Source organism: Fusarium mangiferae, assembly GCF_900044065.1.
Source record: "Fusarium mangiferae strain MRC7560 genome assembly, contig: FMAN_scaffold001, whole genome shotgun sequence".
Lineage (NCBI taxonomy): Eukaryota > Fungi > Ascomycota > Sordariomycetes > Hypocreales > Nectriaceae > Fusarium > Fusarium mangiferae.
Window position 1 is genome coordinate 3,285,791 of NW_024573921.1, and position 17,429 is coordinate 3,303,219.

The window sequence follows — 17,429 nt, forward strand, 5'->3', positions numbered from 1 at the left end:
TTTTGTTGTTGTGTTGATGCCCTGTGTTTCGCTGCGCCTTGGTCTTGGGCCTTGGATCCTGCAGGTGCTAATTAACTCCCCTTTTTTGATAGGACTGGATCCAATTGGGCTTGACGAGACGGGACTTCTTGACTGGACTGGAGGTTGGGGCGCGCGATGGAGCGCAAAAGAGAGTTGAGATCGTCGGTTCGACCTAACGCGCAATGCAGTGCGATGCTATGCTATGCTATGCTATGCGATAATAGCGACGCGCAACGCCCAAGGAGACGTGAAATATCAAAGTCGCCAGCCAGAAACAGGCGAGTGAAGAAGAAGGGAAAGAGTCGATCGGGAACGAGGTTCAATTAAACGGATGTGGTAACAGAACAACTGCCAACCACCAAACCAAACCAAACCAAACAAGCCAGGTCCCTCCTAACGTTAGGTGAGTTTAGCAAAATGGGGTGAGGACCGTGTCTTGAGTCGGGGCCTCTCGCGCTATCAGAGTCAGACAGAGAGGTTGGAACTTGGAGGTGGAGGGAGTCAGTCTGAGTCTGAAGGGGGAACTTTGCAGCCACATGCCCTTGTAAGCCAGTAAATTTAGTGGACGGGAGGGAAGCAGAAACAAGCGTCAATCGGATCTAAATGGGTTCGAGGTACTTAATTTCATGCGGGATAAACATGCGATTTTCATGTACAACACCCCGGTCCGAGAGAAGGGAAGCCATTCATCAATTTCCCAGATGGGACTCTCAAGACTCAAAGACTCGGGCGCCAGGACGATATGAGACGTTCTAAGAGACTATGAGACTAGGGTAGAGGTACCTACTAGGTACGTTGGGCTGCAGGTGTGGGACCCTCGAATGACGGATCTTCCAATGGAGAGGAGAGAGGGAAAAACAATCGGTCAATTCATCAACTCCAGTAAGTAAACAGTAACAAACAACACTGACCCGACCCATTAATTAGACTAGCTAGGGCGCTCTTTGAACTGAAAAAGCGTCAGAGCATTGAAACTTGTGAGACTTTGCAGTCGAAATCTGTCAAGTCTCAAGATGCCCGCCCGCGCATACATCCATGCATGCCCTGCCTGACCTTGTATATGATCCAATGCAAGGAGTCGAGGGGAAAACAGAACCTTGGCTGGAAGGGGGACTCTGCATGGGTTTGAACGCATCAAGATCCATTATGAGGGTACGTAGCGTCTGAATCGAGCGCAGCACAGAGTACCACTGCAGTACCCCTGAATATAGCGCTGTCGTTCCTGCAGGTACGGTACGGATACAGTTTTGTGTTCCATCTTTCAACTCCAGCTGCATCTTCTGTCACCATTCCGTGTCTCATCCGATGGATGCTCTTGATCTCATTACAGCACCTTGTTAGTTCCCGACATTGGCGCTATCAGCTGGTCAAGAGAACAATATTCCGCAACTAAGAACTTACAGAGTTACAATGGCCATCAACTTTAAAATGGCAAGTACTCAGACCTTCGGCTCAATAGATTATGGCCCATTTATTACATGGAGATATTGATTATTGAATAACGATGACGAACCATTACCTGACCCAATAAAACAAAGCAAAGGAAAACAAAAACAAGCCTCTTGTTCCTTCACCAACTCTCCCTTCTCTGATCCTCATGTCTCTTGTTTTCTCGAGATTGGATATCATGCTTCAACCGAAAGCCATCGGCTAGTGCTCGCACCATCAAGTCTCTTGACCTTTCTCGTGCCCTTGACCCTTGACCCTTGTTTCGAGGCGTCTGAAGCTAGTCCAACCTAAGTTCTGCCCAGCCGAGACCTTCTCTCAGGTCCCTGTTCGTCTGACGTCGCGTACCTGGGAATTGAATTTGGTGCCTGAAGCCAATAATCTCAAAGTCGGTCATTACGGACATCAACTCAATATCGTGCGTGTGTATCGCATGCTGACAGCAGCATCAGCTCAATCAGGGAGGTCTTTATTACATCCAAGGCAAGGACAAAACGTCCGGTATGTGATGCGAGGCATTGACCAGTAATCTTACAAGTGGGCTTTGCGAGGGGGTTGTTCTCTGAAGGTGGGTGGTCTCAGCTTTGGCTTTTCTTCTTCTTGATGACATTCACGGCAACCCGCGTCACCATGTTGAGAGCATTGAGCAAGTTGTCGGTCAGGCCGTCGATGATAGCGTATGTACATGGATGGATGACAGTTCAAGATTCCAAGCCAACTAACTGTATTAAATGGGTGCATCAACTCAACCCTCCTTCTGGTTCCTCGTCCGCATCAAGGGCAAGCAACGTACCATAGCTACTTGATGATCAGCTTGCTCAACACCGTCTTGTCCAGCTCCAACTGCTCATCCCACGGTCCGTCTCGCCTGGGCCCGTCCATGGTCTTGTTCCTCGTATTCAGCCCGCACCAAGTTGAACAAAGGAAGCTCGAGGCCAAGTTTCCACTTATTTCGAGAAGTTAAGATGGAAGTAGCCAAACCGTGCTATGGTTCTAGAATATACATGAAGACGATTTCAGGGTTGAGGTTTTGCTCCGCTCGTCCAACTCAGCTGGGTGTAAATGGCTGTATTCTCGAGCCTGTAATGCTATTATGATACAGAGTACTATGAAGCATATCAAACAATAGCAACTCAGTTTTCCCCATAACCCGACTCTGTAATTCTCTCACTTTACAGAATGTAACCTTGATTTAGCTATCGAGATGTGATGTCTAGGTTCAAGGTTCAAGCTCGACACCATCTTCCCTAGGCACCTCGGCATACATACAAATCACAATCATTAGGTTCGTCACGAGCACACTTTACTTCTTGGAGTTATATACATACTACTACGCTGTGAGATTTGTCGGAAGTAGTTTCTTTTTATGGCGCGGAGCTTTTTTAAGTTAGGTACTCACCACACATAAGACACATACCGACGAGGAGATCATCTTACAGCGATGGCTCACCTACAGCGAATAATGGGTTAAGAGGCTGCAACAGCGTAACAATAAAGGAAAACATAGAGGATTCTGGAGTTTGGCACAATAATAGCAATTTCTGATCTGGGCAGTCCCAAGACTTATTGCGCCTTAACGTGAGATGATGTGTTGCAAATTTAGGATCTTCAGGCCATCATCATGCTCACAGCATCTTCCCTGGGGTTAGCCCATGGATTCTTCCCTGACCTTGCTTAAACCGAATGTCATGCATACAATATCCGTAGATTCTCATGCTCTGGGTTGGGCACACTTGATCAGCGTCGAATCTCGCTTGCCATTCATTTCCCCAGACCAAACAACCAAATTCTTTTGATGACTTCAACAACAGCAAAATCTCAGTTGCGGCTTACAAGCACTGATTCCATTATTGCATGTGCTTCTCAGGCTATGTTGATATTAACCATTTATCCCGAGACAGTCCTTTTTCCCCCACGGACTCCTGAAACACCCTAATATCATCTTATATTTTTCCCGCGACTTAGACGCCACGGTATATATTTTTATCTAACATTGACGTGCTAGACCAAGGCAGATGAGGAAGTAGCACACGTTGAGGAAGCCATCTGAACGTGCACGACTGTTTTTCGATGGGAATTTGCACAACAAGGCTGCGCTTGTGGTGTTGAAGTCTAAGAGACTAAGAGCAGCATTAATACCGGAGATGAGCTACGCGTAAAGCAGACAGGGATCCATCTGACGTGGATTTGAGCTTGACAAGGTTGCTTTGACTTCTTTTCCTCGTTTCAGACGTCATCTTCCGGCGTCGCCGTCTCCAGAAACAGATTCTTTCTTTTGGAAGAATCGATGCGGGAACTGGAGATCAACTTTCGCGTCCAAGTGTTTGGTTCATGAACGTCAAACCTGGTACGGATCTCATAGACATGGCTTCCACTGTCATGATGGGTTATCAACCTTTGCTTTTCAGTAGGTCCCTTCTCAGCTGAGCCACTATGTCATGTATAAATGGTACGTTATATACGTGCATTTCAGCTGAACTTGGAATCACCCCTCACTTCCTGTCACGACGCGTCCATCCTGGTCATCATGAGCCCGCCAAGTAACATGCCGGGCCAGTAATCCTAGTCGTCGATAACGCCTTGGATCTTTACCCAGATCCTCAAATATGCTTGTGTCTTGAATCGCAATTGCAATTGCACAAGTGAAGATCGCGTTACATTCACTCGACAGTTCATCTCTAACGCATGACTAGATCCTGGTCATGGCCCTGATTCCCCTCTCGATCTACGCTCTCGATCGATAGTTGTGATAAATCATGCTCCCATAGCAGTCATAACTAGGTTTGCTCATGCGATATAGGTACTCTGCATATGGGACTACTTATCAATCTCCGCAGGAACTGAATCCATCACGTCACCAGCGATGGTGATGTTCGCATATGTTCAAACTAGTATCCAACTTACCTCTGAGCTTCAAGCAAGCTGGGTTGGAATCATCATGAAGTGAGGGGCCTTCCCTTCATGATTGAACAGCCCTTCGTTCTGTCTTGAGGTATCCTAGAAAGAGGAGTGTCCGTTCTGAGATCAGTTTAAGAAGCATGAACTTCTCTCATGTCGTCTAGCAGGGATACAACTTCTCTGACCTTGCTTGGGTATTTAGACAGGCGTATAACGGGAAACAGTACGGTATGCAAACCCGTTGCAACTCACCTCTAAATGCATTAAAAGCCATGCGCAATGCTTAGGGCATTTGCTAACCATGAACCACTAAAAGTTTAGAAATCATTTGCATTGATGTGTACCAATGGAGTCAACATAAGTTCAGCTTATTATCTGCGTACTTTGACCACGTTCTATTAAATATCCTCTATAATGACCACAAGGCCGACGAAATGCTGCGCTAGATATGTGAGATCAAAATGCCAGATGCGATGCTTAAAGCTTGATGCTGATATTATAAGCATCTAATGCTACCGCGACCCCTGTGATCGTTGCGGTATATGCAACTAATATTCCCATTGTCAGTACGGGGGTAGCATCCAGTGTGTTGACTGTCATATTGACCAAACCAGTCAACAAGTTTGCCAACAAGAAGATGGCCAATCCGTTACGATTGTATGCTCGGATTACACGACTGGTGGCCTGTGTATAAGCCTCCTTCTCCGTCTTTGCGTCTTGTGCATTATAGAAGGCAGGGAAGAATATCGTATCGATGACCGCAAAACCCAGCAGTTGCAAGGTGTTGAAGGCAACAACCCATAAAACATAGGGTAGGTTTGCCATGCGACGGGATACTGCCAAGCCGAAACCATAGTGATAATTCGTGGAGAGCAAGTAGAGTCCAGTCCAAACACCACCCCAAACAGCCATGGTCATCAGAAGGGTGTTCCTCTGGGCTCCAGGGCTGGCGGTACTTTTGGGAGGGATGTTACGGGGAATGACAAACATGCCCGTATCTTGCCCAGCAAGGAAAATCGCCAGGTATCCAATGAAGCTGAAAATACCTTCCCGGTTCATGCTGATTAGGTCGGTCCTGGGGGCCGTCAAGACGTACGCCTTTAGACTAGTGGTTTCAAGCAGAATTTGATATGTACCGCCCACCAACAACGACAGAGCTGCAAATGAAGGAATCCATTTCAGAGCTGACTGGAAGATGGCAACAAATGGGGGAAGAAAACCAAGGGTGAAGAAGAAGTTCCAGTGAACGCCATATTCTGTCACATGTTCGGCGTAGTCCAAACCCTTGACACTCAGGAAACGTATCAGCCCAAGCACTAGTAGTGGGATAGAATGGCGCAGCGAATGCACGATCCGGTGGGAAAGTGGTGTTGCCCGGCCTGTTGTGCGACCGATCGCTTTCTCACGCAATACAGGACGAGCTGCAACAAGGCCGGCTGAGAAGACAAAGGATCCAACACCTAAGTCCATCAGAGAAGTACCCCATGTCTCAACCTTGGCAAACCGTCTCGGAAACAAGCGGAAATCGACAGCAAGAATGGCCACACAGGTGACAATCATCATGCAACCGCGGAAGTTTGTAAGAAAAGGCTTCGTTGATAAGACATCAAGCTGCCCGGAATTTTCCTTGGATCGCGCATTTGGAGGGACCTTGAGCTTCTTCTTTCGGCTCGCAGATTGAGGTGGGAGGACGAAGATGAGAATCGCAGGCGTAGTGAGAAGAAGGTTCAGAAGAAGCGGTGATTTCGAATAGAGAGTTATTGACAGGAGAATGGCTCCAACGTTGAGAAGGAAATCAACAGCGAATGCGAGTAAGGTATACGGTTCGAAGAAGGACTGGCGGGCTTGGAGGACGGACCATAGAATAATTGCTACCTGTAACAATTCAAGATTAACAACTTTTCATACACAGCATGGTATGAGCAGGCGGAATGGGGGCACCGACAGCCGCGACGGATGTAACATAATTGATTTCTGCGACAGAGCCGCCAGAGAGATTGGACACAAAGTCCTCCTTTCGTTGCTTGTAGCTCCCGGGTTCAGACATGGCCAGCGGCAAATGACGGCAAGCCTCAGCGCATAATTTAGGAGAGTGTAGAGGTTCGGGCACAAAGAAATGGTGGAGGCAGTAGATCTGTCAAAGTCGACAGGTAACGTTAAGGTCAGCCTTGAAGTTACCACGTTGTAACGACGTGTAAGTAAAGTTGTCGTAGGATATTGAGATGGAGGGGCCCGAGGCTAAGGTACGGGGACAGGGAGCTTTGACCTATCAGCCAATGAGACGTTGCGCCTGAGACAGGACACCCTGTCACGTGTATCCTCACCACCAACCTCATACGCCTTATACACAGTATTATTAGTCTCCGTCTTCAACCTCACACCAACAGACACTGTAACCTTGCGATATTCGACAGGTCAGGCTTTCATCGGCGCCTCATTCAGGCCGCTGGGCCGGGGAGGCCAACCAAAACCGGGCTCTGTCCCGCGGACGCAGACTCATCATGTCGGCATCCATTGCCTAGAGCAAGCCGCATTTCTTTGTTCTCTGGCTTAGCAAGCACACTCTTTCGCTTCGTCAAAGATTTACGCCAACGCCATATGGCTAACTCCTTTGTGTTGAAATCTCTGAAGTCAGAGCATGCTGGGGCAAATGAGCAGCGCATATGTCATCCTTTCTTTAAGATGGAGCGCCATTTTACTCTAATAATAAAATATTTATCATCCTACCATGGGAGAGAGGGCTACTCCTTGCTCCTCATAACCTTCACTCTCCCATCTCCCAGAAACAGCAGTGTCAAACTTCTTGTTTATGTCTCATTCTTGTCTGCCTGCCCAGAGCCTGTCCAATATCTTCGTGAAACTCCTTCTTCGTTATATCAACTATGACCACAGTCTCCTCTTCAGCCAGACCTCGTCCACCCATAGAACCTATCCAAACTTCAGGCCCTGGTCTCAACGTCCGATCTTTAAGATCCCGTATCATCCAGAAGAGTCCGTCATGGACCCCTTCGCCCCTATCACCACACAGTCGACCTCTTCCACAACTTCGAGAGCCCAAAGATGATGATATGAAGCAGGATGTTGATACAAAAGTTGATCGGTTTGAACTCCGAAAGCGTGATCTTCCCAAGCTTGAGTCCGGTTTACGCAATGTCTCCTTGAGACCGACTGCACCTCTTTCTCTCCAAAGCCCAGGCCCCAGCACTTTGCCATCTTGGCCCTCTCCCCTTTCTGCGCCACTTCTGGCTCCTCCTGTCTTTCAAAGACCTACTCTAGCAGATGAGACAAGAAGCATGTTGCTTCAGGAATCAGATGCAGAGCAAGGTGGTGAATACCCCAGTGTCGACTATGAGCGCCGACAATCTGCCCCTGGTGGCCCCCTTCACGCCAGAGCTATGCACCTTGCTCGACAAAGAGAACATCATCGTCGGCGATGGATTGCAGCTTCGCACAGATCTCGTGAGCCCGAGGTATTTGTGCTACCTGTTGAGCTTCGTCGCTTGTCTCAGTTATCTTCCAGTGATGCAGAAGCGTCCTCGCCCTATCCTTCAGAGAGACGTTTGACTACCCGTGTGGCTGTTCATTCGCGTGGTCGGAAGTCAATTATACTCTCTAGAACCTTCGACTTGGACGAGTTACAAGCTACACTTCCAGTTGTGAGCCCTCTTGAACGACATAAAGAGAATAGGCGGGCATCAGTTGTCACTCTGCAACCTCCTTCTGTCAGCTCTCGAGCATCTTCACCCGGAGTCTCTCACGAGAGACGTCATTCCCACGGTGTTCTTCCTAGAGTAGATGCAAAGCCCTCGCCGGATTTTGAGCGCAGAGGCTCCCGCCAAGGTTGCGGCCCTGTCTCTATACGTAAGTACTTGAATCTTGAACCTCAACATTACGGCTCCGCGAACCAAGTCTAACTTTTCTCAGGTCTCAGCTATGCTCGAACATACCTTCCAGTTCTGGCTGCTGTCATTCTTTCTGAGCACGTTCATCCTGGCGACACGGTTGAGCTCCCCCTCCCACATCCGCATGCTTGGGCGGACACTGTCGCACATGTTTATACCGGACGAGTCACACTTACAGAGCCCATCAAGCAGAACATCTTGTATCTTGGGGGTTCAGTCTAGAGGAACACGAGAACAAATCAAGGACATTGGTACGTGAGAATGTTCGAACTTCTTGGACATCAGATCTTGACAGGCAACTGGACTATGGGAGGGAACTTTTCAATATTTCTCGTAATTTTGGGTGTCACCAGCGAGTCAATGCAACATTTCCATTCTTTTCCACCCGATTCCTTCTGCAACAGCCACTGAAGTTAAGGGGCATCGATCACTTCAACGCAGAGACCATAAGAATGACCTTCTCGGGCTGTATCATATAGTGACAGCCCTTCATTTTCGAGTTGCATACGGCTTTCATCGGGCCGTGCTGACCTTCTGGCATAGGTAGGACCTGGCTCATGTATGATGTCTTCAAGCTGCCATTTCTTGTTGCTTTTTGCCCCGATGCGTTTTCGGGCTGGTTACTTCCCTTGAGATATGTGTATTTCGAGCATCACGTCGTTCACGTGGCAGAGATTATGAATTAAACACCATGAAAGGTGTGAATCTGTCGACCAAAAATCTCAAAGAAATGTTATGTAGAGGGAACGTTTGAGTCATTGTAGCGTGCTATATGGTCATGAAAATAGACCGTTTTTTTTTTTTTTTTAATTTTTAAAATCACGTATCATAAACAAGAAACGTCCTTTGTGAGCCTGAAAACCGAGCCGTGGACTGAAGCGATCGCTATATTATCCGTGTATGGTGAATTCATAGGAGAAGATCCATATTCGATCTTCGAACGATAGTATATAAAGGAGGCCAAGGTCATATCACGTTTTGTTCTTTGTTATATTTTATTCCTTAATCTGTTCTTGATAGCGACCTTGCATCGCCATGCACGAAGCATAACTCAGCTACCCCAGGTTTCGATAATGCATATCATGGTGTTAAAGCCCTGCCTCGGTTGATTCATATGGTAGTCTGCTTGGTGCGGAAGACCAACCCTATTTAGAAGGCGTTATTGGTGTAGAAAATGGCCGAGGGGACGATTTCGGTCGGCCCTCACATGTCTCAGACGGTCTCTGCATCGGATATCACGCGATGTGCCCACAAGATCACTGACAAGAGATCAAAGCTATGACATCTGGAGCTAGGTTAGCATCACGATGGTGGTCAAAGAACAAGCCCGTGCCTATCTGCCACCTGCTCACTCCCAGCCTATCGTGGTCCCCTCCCCCACAAATGCTCGATGTGTTGTCGACACGAACCCTCCAGAATGCCAGCTTCGCTTGGTTCAGCAAGTGGAGAAGGACGGCGCGACGCAAGCATGGCCTGCAGGATGCACGCTCGGACGCTGATGATATAAACACACCTGTAGTGTGGCCCTCTAGCCTGGCCTGACGCTGCCAGGGTTCTTGGTGGCACTAAAATCTATCGCGTGTATTTTGGGCTAGGTTCTTCAGGTAGCGCAGTTAGGATGTTCAACAGTCGATTTTGAGACAACAACCTGCATAAACAGTAGATGAAGGAGAAAACATTTCGCTACTAGGTAGGTTAGCAGTTTCTGCGCCGTAGACTTGCTCAACCCCGGTCCGCATACTTGTCTATCGAGTCTTGATAATGCGTAAACGTGGATGAGGTCCCTCACAACAGCGACACATAGAGTTTCATTCAGGGTCCATGTTGAAATGGACCGGCCCGGCGGCTATTGCGGCTTTGCGACTTGAAGCGGACCTCCGAAGAGTGGGCGATGGATGGCCGACCGATGGTAAGCCGCCGCACCTAAGCCCACCGTTTTAGGGTGGGCTTTGTGAAAACGGCGCATAACAACAAAGACCGCGAGTAATTCAGTGCATTTGCAGAGTTATATGTGAGCCAGTGACAGTTATGGCCAAGTAATTAACGCATAAGACCATATATCTGCCCGATGTGATAGGTGAGTTGCGGCAGCCGGGAGAGATCAGAAGTCAAGCAGAGCCGGCTCCCTTTCAAAGCGATATCTTTTCTTCCTCGTTCTGCTTCGTTTCAACAATGCACGGCAGTCGATACATTGAGCTTGGCTGTAGCCACAAGCAATGGGCACAGTCTCTATGCGACATTTCTTCCGGGAAGGGACGGAATCTGAAGTATTAACTCTTGGCTCTGATTGCGTTGGTGTGCCTGAGAAAACAGCAGGGTTCACACCAAGACGTCCCTTTGCTGGTCATGGGTAGGCATTTGACGATGTGACGCCTCCGGCCGATAGCGAGCTGCAGCTAAGCATATGGGGATGGATGGTGGGTGTACACTTGACGGGCGATGAGCGAACAGACTTGTCGATCTTAGAACTGCATTAGAGGGTCGATAATCGTCAGACGCCATCTCGGCCGGGGTCTTTTCTTGCGCCATCTCTACAGTAGCAGAAGAGGAGCTTGTAGGGATGAAGAATGGAGACGGGAAGAGAGAACGGAGATTGATGAATCAATCAAGTCCTTGCCCAATGAGCAGCCAAGAGAAGATACGTACTGCGAACTACTTTCCGGGTCGATCGAACTGGTTCCTCACAACCCTTACCTACCTGTCTACCTTACCTGAGTACCTAGAGTGAGTGCCTTGCAATCTACTAACCTACGTAGCACCCAAAGATAGTAGGCATCACCTCAGGGAGGGAAATGATGTACCGTGTACCTATCTAGTCATCTAGATCCCGCTTGGTACGAGATCTCAAGTTGCCTCATCAGGCAATCAGCCATGAGAAGCTTTGACCATTGCTTGTTGCTATCACTCGATTAGGCATCTCGACCTTGGACCAAAACCTATCACCAACCAACACTGAACATGAGAGATAATTCGTTAGACCTCGACAGGCATGGCCGTTTCTCGATGATTCACCTACTATAGCCACCAGCACTTGCGGCAGGATGCAGATAACCAAGCCAATACTTCAGCATCTCGATCACCTCATCGGGTTCCGGGCCGCCTGAGCAGAAATATGTGATTTATTCATGTGCTACAGAAACTGAGCACCTCAAAAGTCCAAGACATGCATATGTATGCATACTCATGTAGTTATGTGCGTTCAACGTCGGCAGGTCTCAGTGTATGATAGAGGGGCATCGTTTGTGCAGGATAAACCACATCCTTATGCGATTCCGAAACACCAGGAACGCTTGATGCGACTATTTGTTAGCCGTTGTCGTTCTCTATCAACAACAAACCCTGTCACCAGTTGCGGAGGGGTTTCCTTGGCATCACGAACGCGATTGACCCGTGCCATCCTTGCTATTGCCGATTGAAGTCCGAGCTCTAGACCCACGACGATATCTTCGCCATCAGAGAGGGGAAACGGGGCTACTCGCAAGGGTCCATGGCGCAGCAACTGGACAAAACACAACAGGGACAGTGACTCGACAGCCAGATCGAGGCTCAGCCTGTGCAATGTCGATTACCCAGTGACTTTTCTGATATGTGGCTATCCGTCCCATCCCGTGGGGCTGGTTGTGCCATGAGCGTTGCGATACGACGAGAGAAGAGGAATCTCCAGTAATAATAAACCTTCTGTATCAACGGCATCGGTCACTCGCTGACTGACGAAAGATCTGCAAAGGATGGACTATTCCCGGAGGATTAACGACCAGGGACCTGCATCCAATTCGATGTAAGATGATGTTATGCAAACAAAAGATTCAAGGCTATGGGGGTATTTGCAACCTTTGCCAAAGGTTGGGTTGGTGACACAAGCAGGATCGGTCCTTTGGTGAGGTGGATTTAGGAGCAATACATCGTCACAGACATCAGTTGTTGTGGATATCGTTAGGATATGTTTCTCCAGGGTCAACCAACATGACATGCAGCTTTGCAACCCCCAAGGGGCCTCATGAGCTCACGCAAGGCATTACGCCAGCAATAGCATCTGAAAACAAGTTCTGATGCAGTACTTATCTTGCTATTGGCAAAAGAACATTATTTCTCAAACAGAGCCGGTCCAATGGCGGCCATATGCCAGACGCACACCAAAATCGCAGAGCCCCAAGGCCCGCAGAAAGCTAGACAAGAACCAACATGACATTACGACAACGATGATGAACGACATACATTTGTGGTGGACAACTGTCGTAATTCATCATGCACCAAAGGTTGCGATGATATTCGACACCCACACCATCAGACATGTTGACTCTTGTTGCAGATGGTAGTCTATGCATATACAACTATACACTACTACATGCATTACGTACTACTAGATTCAACAAGATATAATGCAACGAACGGTAGAAGGATAATCACGATGCAGATGCCAAGCTAACAAGCCAGTCGCATCATAGTGATCCTGGCTTAGCCTGGCTTACACTCGCTACCCCCAGACTGAGATTCAGCTAACCACAATTACACCAGGTACCTTGCGTTGTCCATCTCACATCATGATATCTCCTGTGGTTACTGTACTCCGTAAGTGGGTATCAAGGGAAAAAAACCCCGCGTCAGAATCCATATCATATCAAAAAGGACCAAGTGCAGACGATCGCTGTCCACAAGTGCTTAGCTTGGCTTGAAAACTCTAGCCTCTGTGCTTGGCGTCTATCTTGCACCCGTCCTCCAGTAAACTCGATCAAGCCCCTCCCCACACAAGCAGGCTCATTACGTTTCCATTCTGCCTTGTTCCCTAGATTTCTGGCTGTGCTCGTGATTCGCACTCGCTATGCTGCGAGGTCCTTGGGTGGTTGACACACATGATCTAGCCTGATAGCTGTCACGGCCACGGAGATTGAAAATGGGATCGATGTCTTGGTTCGGCCGACAAGGAGGGGAAGCGGAGTGTATACCTGGTGGGGGCTTACAGGCTTGTTTCTTGACTCTGAGTCTTGTCCAACCAGACTCCCCTGTCTTGTCTGAGCCTGCACCTCATCTTGAGTCGAGTCCCGCTGAAGATGCAACGGTGATCAGGGAAACCCGGCCTGACAATGACACGAAAGTGGTTCCTGTTTGCCCTCGATGCCACATATTACGACTCGCGTTGTTTCAACTGGGACATACATAGTATTTGCCTAACAGGGCAGGACCCTGGATATCCCGAGCTTTACGGATCTGTGTGCATCAAAACCTTCAGAGATGATGCGATAATTAATCCCCCTTTTGACTTTGTGGCTACCTGTCTCATCAACCTCCGGCACTTGCGCGAGATGCGAGTGCAACACGTCAAACCCTAAGCCAAATATAGCTTGCTGCAGTTGAGCAGATGCAAGATTTTGGTGTGCCATACTCAAGACCAAGGCCACATCTGAGCGAGGCCTGCCTGCAAACCATCTGAGCTGTCGTACCATGAAACTAATCACTTTGTGGGTGGTGCTGTGGATCTCCAATTGCCAGTCCATTGACCATCCTTCACTCTCTTCTTTAGGCTAGGGCTGTCATCACTAAACTCGAAGCTAGTGCCAACGATGCCATTTTGGGTTACTCAATGTCTCTACTGAGTCTGTATCTATCCTTGCCAACTAACTAACAGGTTGCTGTCTTTGATGTGGGTTTAACTGGGTATGAAATGTCTGCGCCCGTTATACCCGCCTCAGAAGTCAGAACCAAGTATGCAAAGTCAGATCACAGAGGCCATATTAGTAAACAAACAAGTAATTGTCTGGTAGGAGACATCTCCCAATGTTTTGATTATCACTCTCACATGCCTTAAAGCTAGCTATGCTTTGTGTACCCTTTGTGAATCTCACACACCACCTAGAATAGCCTCCACCCATAGTCCCAAATGATCCCAAATTGTTACAAAACGAGGGAAGATGACTCTTGCTCGGGTTTTGTTAGCAAGTCAAGAAGCTAGTAGTCATGATAGCCTTGACTGCTTTCCCACCAAAAATGTTTGGTCCAGCAAAGCTCGCTGTTCAGGTTACCACGTGTCTTTCATCTGCTTCGGAAATATCTCATCCCAAGGAGGTGACACTCTCAACCTCGTCAGCGGCCGTCGACTGGAAAAGCATAATCATCATCCCCCTAAGAAGCAAGAACTTTTGCCCAATCGGCCTCTTGAAAGGCCTCTCATCTGTGTCCCCAATCCGTCCTTTTTTTTTGGTGGTGGCTGTGGTGTGGTGTGCAAGAAGTAGAAAAGAGAAGAGGTAGGAAGATTTTCGTCGTTCCATTTAACCATTGGTCATGGACAATTAACTTCCCACGTGAAAATGAAAACGTTACTCATGGCCTCATCAAATCGTTTCCTCGCCAGGTCAGATTACCCAACACTGTGAATTGATCGAAGTTTCGTTCGTGTGCAGCTTGGTGGTGTTTGGCGTCATTGCCATTGGTGTATGCACTCGTATGGGCACATACGAGGTGCTTGAATCATAGGCTGCATAGTCGCTCTTTTCCCATGCGACTTGCTGTGCCTGAGGTTGCCGTCCCTTTTGACGAGCGTTATATCGAATTAGAGATCCCTTACCAGGAGGTGTCTTCAAAACGATTGAAGGCTGAGGGGCGGGAGCAAGTCGCTGCTCATCGTTTGCATCTCCGTCAGCTCGGCTACCCCATGAGGTCTAAACAATGGATGGTTAGTTGATTGCTCGGTACTGGGGGCTTTTCTTATTGTTCGAAACGTACCATATTCAAAGTGATCAGGGCGTACAGCTTGACCAATCCGTGGAAATATCCAAATATGACGGAAACGGGCAGGAACATGATATCGCTTGGGTTTCGAATAAACAGACCCATCAGCTTGACTACCTTCGTGAACGCAAACATGAAGATAAACTGAGCCCAGAACGCGTATCGGCGATTCTGGACATCCCAGTCCGCAGTTCCCCACCAGCATGAAGCTAGGAGAAGCGGATCAACGACAAAGGCCAGCGAAGTAAAAGTCGCGAAGTGAAGAGCATATGTGCACCACAATTGTTGCCTATTTCTTGTTAGATCGAACAAATTTCACGCGGATAATTCTTTTTACTCACTTCCAAATATAGCGTTCAGTTACCATGCTGGTCCAGTTGCTTCGCCAGTTGCTTCGGGCCCAACGAGAACATTGGTACAGAAATTTGGTGCTGTTCTCCAAAGTTGTCTCGATCTCACACTCCTTGTCGTACTGGATCCATGTCTTCCATTGGTGGCTTACCAGCCAACGAGTCACAAAGTTGTCGTCGTCAGCATTCAAAATCCACTTTCTCCATTTCTCGTTCTTGAAGCCGTGGAGAAAGTCATGACTAGAGAGGATTTCAGAGCGGTAGGCGCCGGTACGACCAGACATGCATGAGGTGCCGCCATCGATGTTGTGGGTGGCTGATATCTCAAAATTTCGACGCTCAATGTAAGCTGCACCCAGCCAGTTCCAGGCCTTGGTTGACCAAGAGCCATCATGCTCCCGTCGAACTCGTTGACAAGTTCCTACACCGCCGATTTGAGGGTCTTCAAATGGAGCGAGGATCCAGGGCATAAGAGTCGAGGGCCAGGTCACATCATCGTCCGCCATGATAGTGATGGGAGTCTCGACCTTGGGGAGCGCCTCACACACCTGCAGGCGCTTGTTGGCAATAGGAGTATCCAGAACACGGACTTTGGGGAAAACCAGGGAGTCTGCCAGGCGCTGGAGGTCTTTTCGCTTATCATGCGTTGTGACCAGAATCAACTCGGCAGGCTCGCAAGCAAGAATGCTCTCAATAGAAGGGCGCAGCTCCTCGAAAGCATTGTGAATGGTTGGGATAACCACAGTCACATCCTTACTCGTGAATGTCGGTTTGCTGGGGATGGGCTTCGACTTATATGTCCAATGGCTAACGCAATGAACTAGAAGACGGAGATAGCGATGAACCCTGAGATCATGTCAGAACTAGTTGGCCATGCTGAGATTTATGGCCTCCTAAAAGCCTTCTTGAAAAAAGCAGTTTTCATCTCAAGATATTGAAAATGACTTACCAAAGGCCTACAAAAAGGTACAACCAAAAGGTCGTTGAATACCAAAAGTTGAAAGAAGGCATTGGCAGTGCTAACAAACCAGCAAGACCAGGAAAATGGCTGCGCCCAATGCTTTGAGTCTCAGAGTCAGACATGCTGAAGCTGTTAATTGTCGAAATCCAATGAGGTTGAGAGGTGGGAGGAGGTGCTGTTGGTCCCGCGATGGGAAGAAATGTTCTTGTGATACACGGCTGTTGATGGGTATTGCACAACGAGGATAGAGATTCGAAAGAGTAAGGCGAGGAGGGGTTTACAAGTGATTTCAAAACAAGACTCTGTGTCTCGTAATCTGGAATTGATGGTGGTTGACCGTCCAAGATGATTGTGTTGTGGTGAAAGTGAATCAGAGACGCTGGAAGTACCAAAGCAAACACACTATGCAAGAGAGACACAGTCGCACCGTTGCAAGGCTCGAGGCACCGGAATAATATACAATGACGGGAAAAGGAATTATTCAAAGATGGCCATGACAAGAGGAATTGGCCGGTAGGAGCAGGGCGAGGAGGAAGGAAAAGAGGTAGTGGCGATGATAACAGCCTGGGGTGAAGACGGGGAACGGGTCTATGATATATACCTAAACCAAAACCCGTCTCTAAAACGGACCATGCATGAACATGGAGTAGTGAGGGTCCTTGATGAGGTCGTGGGCCATCGTAGTGTGTACCTAGTTGTGGTGGCACTGGTAGGGCGGCAACTATGTACGTAGAGACAAGCGCGCAGGTCTGTCGAGATTTGATCTTGTTCTGGACAACGGACAAGACAGCAGGGGTGTATTGGTCTTGCGCTCACTGCATTAGGACCAGGACCAGTGGGGAGCGAGGGGTTGGATGATTTGAGAGGGTTGGAGGGGCCATGTATGGCGGCGGCGGCGGCTCGAATTGGGGGATTAAAGAGGGCACAACTATGTAGCTAATTAGTAGCGCACATGGGATTGGAGGAGGGGGTGTATTGAGATCACAGCAAAGAGAAAAGAGACTGGCGCGCGTTATTTCAGATGTGTTACTGAGAGCCATTTGAGTCTCATTCGACGCCGACCCCGGCCGCGTTACTACCGAGAACGGTACGGGTTTATTTTCTGTCTCTTCTTGTTGTCCATTTCCA

The 17,429-nt window shown here is 48.4% G+C and overlaps 3 protein-coding genes across 3 annotated transcripts; 1 reads left to right on the forward strand and 2 right to left on the reverse strand.

Moving 5' to 3' along the window:
• Positions 1-4,842: 4,842 nt before the first annotated feature.
• On the reverse strand, positions 4,843-6,412 carry FMAN_01539 (uncharacterized protein; the record flags this gene model as incomplete). The annotated part of the gene is made up of 2 exons (XM_041820101.1): positions 4,843-6,240; positions 6,311-6,412. The coding sequence occupies 2 exons, from the start codon at positions 6,410-6,412 to the stop codon at positions 4,843-4,845; spliced, it is 1,500 nt and encodes a 499-aa protein (XP_041676880.1).
• Positions 6,413-7,247: 835 nt separating this feature from the next.
• On the forward strand, positions 7,248-8,489 carry FMAN_01540 (uncharacterized protein; the record flags this gene model as incomplete). The annotated part of the gene is made up of 2 exons (XM_041820112.1): positions 7,248-8,226; positions 8,290-8,489. The coding sequence occupies 2 exons, from the start codon at positions 7,248-7,250 to the stop codon at positions 8,487-8,489; spliced, it is 1,179 nt and encodes a 392-aa protein (XP_041676881.1).
• Positions 8,490-14,614: 6,125 nt separating this feature from the next.
• FMAN_01541 (uncharacterized protein) lies at positions 14,615-16,423 on the reverse strand (the record flags this gene model as incomplete). The annotated part of the gene is made up of 4 exons (XM_041820123.1): positions 14,615-14,920; positions 14,985-15,279; positions 15,332-16,186; positions 16,290-16,423. The coding sequence occupies 4 exons, from the start codon at positions 16,421-16,423 to the stop codon at positions 14,615-14,617; spliced, it is 1,590 nt and encodes a 529-aa protein (XP_041676882.1).
• Positions 16,424-17,429: the final 1,006 nt, after the last annotated feature.